This window comes from Populus alba, chromosome 10, assembly GCF_005239225.2.
Source record: "Populus alba chromosome 10, ASM523922v2, whole genome shotgun sequence".
Taxonomy (NCBI): Eukaryota; Viridiplantae; Streptophyta; class Magnoliopsida; order Malpighiales; family Salicaceae; genus Populus; species Populus alba.
The window spans coordinates 19,776,882-19,786,277 of NC_133293.1; the positions used below are offsets into that span (position 1 = coordinate 19,776,882).

General features: G+C 32.0%; 1 protein-coding gene across 1 annotated transcript; it reads left to right on the forward strand.

Annotated features, from left to right (window-relative positions):
- Nucleotides 1-6,667: 6,667 nt before the first annotated feature.
- On the forward strand, nt 6,668-8,499 carry LOC118059939 (LOB domain-containing protein 1). Its single transcript, XM_035072983.2, has 2 exons — nt 6,668-7,089; nt 7,848-8,499. The coding sequence occupies exons 1-2, from the start codon at nt 6,754-6,756 to the stop codon at nt 8,169-8,171; spliced, it is 660 nt and encodes a 219-aa protein (XP_034928874.1). The 5' UTR covers nt 6,668-6,753; the 3' UTR covers nt 8,172-8,499.
- Nucleotides 8,500-9,396: the final 897 nt, after the last annotated feature.

Consider the following 9,396-nt stretch of genomic DNA (forward strand, 5'->3'; position numbering starts at 1 on the left):
AACAGATAAAATAAAATAAAAAATCGGTTTTTCCCTTTTCTGTTGATTAATGAGAGCACACTCACTGTCCAAATTGACCAAAGACAGCAACTTTTGGCTAACTTTTGTACTCTTGCAAGCAAGTAAACAAAACTATTAACCGTGGGAGAGGTTTTTCTTCTTGAAATGGGTGCCCTAACATTTACATCTCTTTTTTCTAGAAGGTCAGGTCATTAGAGATAGATTCAAGAAAATAAAAATAAAGGGAGAAACCGTGTGGCAAAAAGCCCTACAAGATTTATTCAAACTAAGCAATGACGCGTGGACCTTAATGGAAAATGGTGCAATCCAATTTCTTGATATTGCTTGAGATCTAATTAATTTAGTCTAATGAGCTGCCCTGAACTGATTAATTATGAGACTGATTGGGATGTTTGGTTATTTACATATAATTCCATGTTAAGTCCTCTCTCGTGGGAGGCATGATGCTTATACGCCCTATATATATATATATATATATATATATATATATATATATATATATATATATATATATATATATATATAGTTTTATGGATTAAAATAATTTTAAAAATCTTTTTAATATTGTAAGTTATTCAAAACCGTTTTAAAAAGATATAAAAATTATTAATTTCATATTTTTTTTCAAGTGAGGGATAATTTGAAAAACAAATTATAATGCAAAAAACAAACACTATAAAAACACACTCTATAGATTCAGAGATAATAAAAATAACAAAAAAAAAATTATCATAAAAAAAACCCAGTTCTAATCTGGAAAAGCATTGAGATTTATTTTTTTTGCATTATTTGGTGACAGAAAATTACTGAGGTGGTGATAATTGCATTAGAACTTTGCTATTTTTAGAAAGCATGCGCACACCCCAACCAGCAAAATAATGGTCTCTTTGGTCTTATAATTGGTCGGGGGGGTGACATTACAACCACCACTTATGAAGCAAAAGCAATTTTCATGTGTTCCTCAATCAACTTTAATTATTTTCCTTAGATAAAAGGTGCGTGTAGAAAATAATTTATCAAACACCAAAACTATTGCGTAATCAGTAAAGGAATCTAGATTTCATTGTGGAAGCATCAACTGGACAATTAGCATAGTAAACATAAAAAATTGATGAGCTAACATATTCATTTGAAAAAAAGTTAGGTGAAACAATGCATTTTATCTTATTGTGCTTTTGAAAGTCTAATTTTTTGGCTCAATCGGTCGGTCGATTTGTAATGGTAAGTGAAATCGATTAACCTATCCTAAAAATAATAGGGGAAAATCTCAAAACTATCAAAATTAGGGGGATTAGTAAGATTTTTTTTATATCTAGAGACTCGACGGTCTGCATAGCGACACAATGGCTACTATAAGTAAAATGACTTTCGAAAACTATTGTAAAAATTTGAGTGCGTCCTATGATCAGATAAAAAATAAATGTCCTTTTGATATGTTATTTTGGTCTACCACAATCAAATATCCTCTTGTACTTAAACATGTCCTAACGATCAATAAATGCATCTGTTAGACTATCCATATAATTTGTTTGGAGCAGATTCTCATTTAGTTATGACAAATTAACATATGAATGCTCAGAATCACCTGTTATCACAAGTCTGGCAATATCATTGACATTGAAAAACAGATGACAACCACTATTTGAATAATAACTTTTTGAGATTTTAATTATAATCTATTTTGTAGTTTACAAGTTAGATAAAGATGTACATTTGATTTCTAAAATATATTTGAAAAAAAAATTCATAAAATTTTAATTTCTATGTAAAACAATCAATTGATTAATACAACTAGATACAACTTTCACCTCATTTTAAAAACGCAATTCGATTAAAATACGCTGCTTCACCAAATTCTTTTAAACTATAATATCTTATGTTTACTATGCTAATTATATATATATATATAAAAACCATTGTGGAACAGCCGAATGACTGTCAAGACTTTTTCTAATGTGCTGTGCAGTCAAAGGCTCATTTCTCTGATCGATCCCGTTTCAAACATCATGTCTTAATTTATCTTTTAGTCTCACCATTGTTTCTCATATTGGAGGCTCATTTGCCTCTTTCATCTCTTGTCTTCGTGTTTGTAAGATGCGGGCTACCGAATTTCCTTTTTTTTTTTCTTTTTTAATTTCTGGTTATGGAATCATAGCTCTTCGGCCTAATCTAGACTAATTGTGTACGAAATTCCTTCTTTTTACCTTTAATTAATGTTCATTATGACCGCAGATTCAAGCTTATCTGTATCATCTATGCGTCACGTACGCTTGATCCCCTGTGAGGTGTAGCAGAGACGAGCAACAGGCATTCATTGGTGGTGGAGGCTAAATAATTCTAGCATGATTTTGGGTGCGAAAAAGGAATTCGAACATATGGGTGGCTAGATTTATTATGAACATTTGTTGACTTTGGGGGAATTTGGCATGAGTATTAGGTTGCTGAAAATTAAAAGGGAAATTTAAGAAATGTTAAGGTCCTTTGTCACAGGATCATGGCTTGTGTCAATCATGGTTAATAATGGAGTTTAAGATCGATTCACTTTTTTTTACCTTTCTATTATATATGGGTGGGGTAATAATAATTCCATATCTCTTTATACTTGGCCTTGGTCCACACGCAAAAGACTCTCTGTCTGTCTCGAACGTGACAACAGAAGTTGAGAAACGTATCCACTGAAAAACTTCGAGCATGGTACCGTGAAGCCTATAATATTTGGTATCAATCTCGAATTAGAAAACTCGAGAGTGGACTCATTAAATTAGTGGTTAATTTACGGTACTTATTATCCACTCTTTCTTTTCTTAATCCCATGGAAAAACACCAACATTGAAAATGGAAAATTCATCTAGATTTTGCTTTTTACAATATTATGAGAGCAACTCCAATAAAATATGCTATTTTGAAGACCCAAATTGATAAAAAAGCTACTTAAATAACATATATATATATATATATTATTTTTTTTGTTTATGTGCATTTCAACGATAAAAAAGTTATTTTAAAGTTTGCATATTTCTTTTCTTTTATTGTTCTGTTTTTAAAAGAAAAACAGAGGTCAACTATAGATAAAGAGACGCTGGTCACACGGGTTTATGTATCTTCTCTTTACTTTTGTTTTTTCAGTAGAAAAAAAAAGATATAGAATTAAAAATCACAAACAAAATGTTCACTTACTGTTGTTAATTCAAATATATATATATATATATATATATATATATATATATATATATATATAATTTTAAATGTGAATAGTCTGTCTATTTTTTGAACTGAAAAGGGAAGATCTCGATTGAATCTCAACACATCATCCAAGAATACAAACCAACTTAAGGAAAAAAAAATACAATTATAACAAACATGTAGATAAATTAATTAATATTGCAACGATCGAGCACGTAACTATTTTTTTTCCTGGGGTCTTATTTATAATTTCTCTTAACTAATTTAAAAATAATATCGGTGACGAAAGGGGAGAAACCTAACAAAGGCACCACATTGAAATTAAGAATAGGCAAGAAAAATACTGTCCAACTACTTCGCACTACAAACCATGTTACAGACACAAAAATTTCTAACTTGAAGAAAGAATGGCATTAGAGCGTAGAAATATTACTTGGAGAAAACAAAAGTCTCTTTTAAAAGGTCACACTCTTGGGGACTTTTTATAACAAAACGAAGATGATAAGGATCCTCTTTTCTCTCTCGTTTTCTTGCTCCCCCACGAGCCATCGGCTCCCACCGAACTAGTGACCCACCATGGACAATACGAGCTTATTAGGGCTCCATCTGTTGTACTCTCTTAAATCTTCGGTCATTATCTCTAATACTCGCCACTCATGCAGTTAAGTAGTTGGAAGATGGTGATAGGCTGCTTCTTCTTCTCGGTCTGCTGAGACAGCATTACAAGTCATAATCCCTCGGTAAAAAGCCGGCATCCGATGAGCTAATTTGGATGGCAAGATCGGCCAGGTGGCATTCTCTTTGTAGTCGAGACTTAGATTTTGATTTCCCCCCCATGCAGATGGCAATTTATCTCAAAGAGAAAGAGCAAGCTTGCGCTCTTGACGTCTCTGTATATTGCATGTATGTTGGTGCCTGGCTGTCTATGAATACATGTGTACGTACACGAGATCATCTCTGTAGTACTGTGGAATACATACATGATACATACATTATTCAGACCAGTGGAGAGAAGCCAAAACTACATACATACATACATACATACTACATACATACATTATTCAGACCAGTGGAGAGAAGCCAGAATTACCACTGTTACTTGATCAGCCTTGAGATTCTATAACAAGGTCTCTTGGTAAGTGATTCGACAGGTTGGTACCAAGATGATCCACACCTACTCATGTTTAGTTAATTTAACAACAAGATCAGTAACAAAAACATCACTGCAGATTCAGGAATTCGGACAAATGTGTGGTTCTGATCGCTGGAACAAAGGTTTGAAAGTGATATTTATGATGACATAACAGAAGGTAGTTAATTTATTCCTAGAATTATAACTAATGTACGACTACTGCTGGGGATTGTATAGTTCTGTGTTGGCATCAGCCTCGAAGCCAATTTCATCTCCCGAGTCCGGAAAGGCATGTGTGATAGGACTAGTATTGGTATGGAGTTAGTGATGAGCAATACCTACTATATTTTGACGACTTACAAGCAATGATGGACACTACTTACCACCAAGGGTCCACGTAGATGATCAGTCAAGTTCTGTAGTGAAGGAGGATGTGAAGCAGTTTTCCATGTCTTATTTATTATAAAATGATATAAATTATATTTCAATATTTTATTTAATAGTTTAAGGTTTGATTAAGATAATTCTTTGAATATAGTATTAGAGGTTTGATAGCTAAGCAGTCATGAATTTAAATCTTTTTATCTTTATTTATTTAATAAAAATTAAGTATAAAATAGTATGAATATGTGTAAATTTTAAATTTAAAGAGTTTTTATTTGAGAAGTTATTTGAGAAAAAAAATTTAATAAGATGATAAGATTGAGTCATTACTAATAGTTTAAGTTTTTAGATTGAGATGATTTTTTAAAAATATTGATGATTTTTATATTTTTTTTGCTATAAATCTAATGTATATTTCAAACTTTAGATAAGAAGTAAAAAATATTTTTTTATTACTTCATCAACTTCGGCTAAACCTCTACTTTAAAGTGAGTCAGCTCTCAAAAGGTGCCGATTGTTGAACATTCATTTTAATGATTTTTGAAGTAATTTGAATATGTTAGATAGTATTGCGCAACAAAATCATACGAGCGTTTGATTTCCTTACTCAGCAAAACTACTTTCCTTTTTTTTTTTTTTTTTATAATTTTAGAATATATTTAAAAGTGTGATTGTAGTTGTTTTTTAAAATGCTTTTACTTGAAAATGCATTAAAATAACATATATTTTTTTATTTTTTTTCAAAATTATTTTTAACATTAATATATCAAAATGATATAAAAACACTAAAAATTATTAATTTGAAACAAGAAAAAAAAAATTTAAATATTTTTAAAATATAAAAGTAAACAGAGTCCTAATCTATGCTCTGACCGAGTGATCGAAGGTACACTAGTGCTATCTTAATCAATTAGTTTTCGACATAATCGTGTTTAGTAGACCTTCTGGTAAAAAACTAATTAATTCTTTGCCCACTTTTCTATCGAATTCCTAGTGGGTTCTCTTTCCATCTTGCTCTATGATGTCATCTACAGATCCCTGAAAAAGGTTTTTTTAATATATAGACAGTGGAGGAAGAAAAAAGTTTCAACACATATATATCGTGCTAAACTCAAATCTCGAGTCAACTATTTCTTCTATAGTGTATGATTAAGCACAAATTTGTTTATGCGGTTTAGCCTTGTTTTTTTTTTTATATATATATTTTTTCTAAATTATTTTTTTTATATTTTAGAATAGTTTTAATATGATTATATCAAAAATAAATTTTAAAAATTAAAAAAATATTTTTTAAAATATATTTCTAAGTAAAAAAGTACTTTTCAAAGTAACCCTACCACCATATAAAATACTATATAAATAAAGCTAATATCTTTATTATTATTTTAATTTTTACATTGACAAAAAATATTAAGACTTGTTCAAAAATCTCTTGATTTTCTTTGTAGAAAATGCAATATATATATATATATATATATATATATATATTACCAGAATTAAAATGAGAAGAATTCAAGGTTAGGCATAATCAATTTGTTTGATACCTTGAAAACAAAATTAAGTATGCAACTAGAAATTTGGTAATTCATAGCCAGCACTGAAAGAAACTTCTCTGAAATAATTTTGGCAGTACTGTATGACTCTTCCTAAGCTGTCCTGCCCTGTACGAGCTGCCTTCCAACTGAAGACATGTGACGACTAGATCAACAAAAAAAATGTAGTGCTTTGGAAGGAAGAAAAAAAAGTCCATATACCATTTTATTTTTAAATAATACAAACTTATTTTAAAAATAAATTTATTTTATATTTATATTCTTGCACCTTCTATTACGGACATTGTCAAACTAACCAAACGAAACGTGAGTGGTTTCAAATTGTGACATCATTAAAAGATTAATGACATAAGCTTGACCTCATATATTCCTCTATATATTCCCTCCTTTTGGTTTCTGTGAAGTATACTCGCAAAGCAGCAGCAATTAGCTCCTCCATTTCCCTTCTCCACATCTCTCTCTCTCTCTCTCTGATCAAATATGGATATGATTGAGCAATCTGCAGCAATATCTCCAATCAGTGTTCCTTCTCAATTCCCCTACTCTCCATCTTCTTCTTCACCACCTTCTTCTCATCATTCTTCTCCGACTACGTTTCGTTCTCCTACAAAGTCTTCTCCAAATCTTACTCTACCTTCAGCTGCCACTCCCCCTCCTCCTCCGGCTGTTGTTAGCCCTTGTGCTGCCTGCAAAATCCTTCGCCGGCGTTGCGTTGACAAGTGTGTTTTAGCTCCTTATTTTCCTCCTTCCGAGCCATACAAGTTCACCATTGCTCATAGGGTCTTTGGAGCCAGCAACATCATCAAGTTTTTGCAGGTACCATAAGACGTTCTTTGTTTCCATCGGTTTCCTTATTGGACAAGTAGCCTTCCTCCATGCTATTTGAATTTAAGAGATTTGAACATTAATAGAAATTTGTTTAATGTCTTTTCATCCCTTTTTTTCGTCCAATGTATAATCACAATGCAGTTCTTCAGGTTTGACTTCAAACAGTTTTTCCAAAAATTGATTTTTCTTCAACTGCTATGATATTTTTTTAAGAAAAAGCTCGATAGTGGACATTTGAGGGCCTTTAGATTTTTAAATTGTTTTAACCTTTTTTTTTTTAATTTTTTTTTTTTTATCTCCAACCATTTTTTGCTTTCTCTAATTAAACAAAAGCAAAGCAGCTAGCTGCAGTGCTGCTGCACCTGCTTTATGGAAAAAAATGATAATGAGAGGATGAATTGGGGAATCACTATTTCCAGACAGAACCAAAAGAAAAGGAGAGGAGGGTATGGACAATTAGTTACCAGCATATTGCACAAAGAAGTCAAAACCAGAAAAAGGTGTCCATATTAGAGGTCAATTGATGTGCTAGCTACTTCTTATTCCACACCACAACTTGCACATGGGTGCAATACGCATCCCCAACCCCCAGAGGGCAAGTTCGGGATTCCATTTCTAGGTCAACATATTGTCATCTTGTCATGTTAGGAATCACATCAGAGCTTTGCTTAAAACATTGCACGGACCGCTTTCAAGATTCAATTTTGAAAACTGATCAGTACTGTCACCAATGCGAAAAACTGCAGGAACTGCCGGAGTCCCAGAGAGCAGATGCGGTGAGCAGCATGGTTTATGAAGCAAATGCGAGGATCAGAGACCCCGTGTACGGATGCGCCGGTGCAATTTCTCAGCTTCAAAAACAAGTCAGCGACCTCCAGGCACAGCTAGCCAAGGCACAAGCTGAGGTGGTGAGCATGCAATGCCAGCAAGCCAATTTAGTTGCTTTACTGTGCATGGAAATGACACAGTCTCAACAAGAACCCATATTGCAACAACACCAATACGTTGACACAAGCTGCTTTCTTGACGAGAACAACTTGGGCACCTCATGGGAGCCTCTCTGGACATGATGATCCACTACGCCAATTACTTATGCCCTCAAGATGGGGCAGGCATGGGACATCGAAAAACATACTCATTAAGAAAAAATTAAATAAAGTAGCCATATTAGGTTTGGTAGATATGTGTCATGATGAATTTCTGTTTAGCCATGTTGACGAAACGGACTGATATTGATGGGTCTTTCTTATACCTGTAATGCTAGGAGAAAAGGGAGGGAAACCATTGAAAAGAAAAGAGAGAGAGAGAAGGAGATCGATTGGTGCTAATTGTTGAATCAGTTTAAAGAAGTTTATATATCGGTGACCTAATTTTCTAATACATATTGTTTGTTCATGAGTTCCTTGTCAACCTTGCACTTGACCTTAATTTTTCTTGCTTCCATCTTTTATTTTGATTTTGCTACTGTTGGAGTACTGAAAACACTAGCTGTTGGTGGATGTACTGATCCAATATCATTCAAAAGTATTTCAAATCCGTGTTTTTCCCTTTAATTGTCCCATAAAGTGGGAGGATGATCGATCATGCCACCTCCCTTGGAAGTGTAGCATCTGGGAGCTAGAGGAAGATAAATTCCCAAGTAAATATGTTCATGCATTATCAGTATAATGGGCCTTATTTTACTAGTAAATACTAAAATCAAACTAGTTAATATATGAAGAATTAATAGATCGAACTGATTTATAGCATTTAGTTTTCATATTTAAGAAATTATGATAATTTAATTAATGGTGAATATTTCAATGACTTCAACTTTCTTAATTCACCAACGGGCTGTAAACTACAATTAACTCTCACACAGATTTCATGATAGAGAAATTCCTTGCAATTGTCAAATAAACATAATATTGTGCTTTGGAAAAAAAATCCAGGTAAGAAAATTATTATACATTTTAAACAGGAAATTAAAAACTAATACAGTGAATTTCAAAATCCAAACCCTATTTATGAACAAAAGGCATGCATATAGCCAGGTGGCTGGCTGGCTAACTACATGAAACTCATTTTTGATCTCGTTTGTTTGTTGAAAAGTATTTTTTAAATAACAGATAAAAAATAAATAACAATCAAAATAATAAAGATCAAATTTAATAGATAAAAAATTTCAATTAAAAAAATAATAAGAGAAAATGTAAATAACAATCATAAAAATAAATATTAAAATTGATATAAAAATTAAATTCTATTGAATGAAATTAAAAAAAAAAAATTCAAAACACAATATATATCAATCAA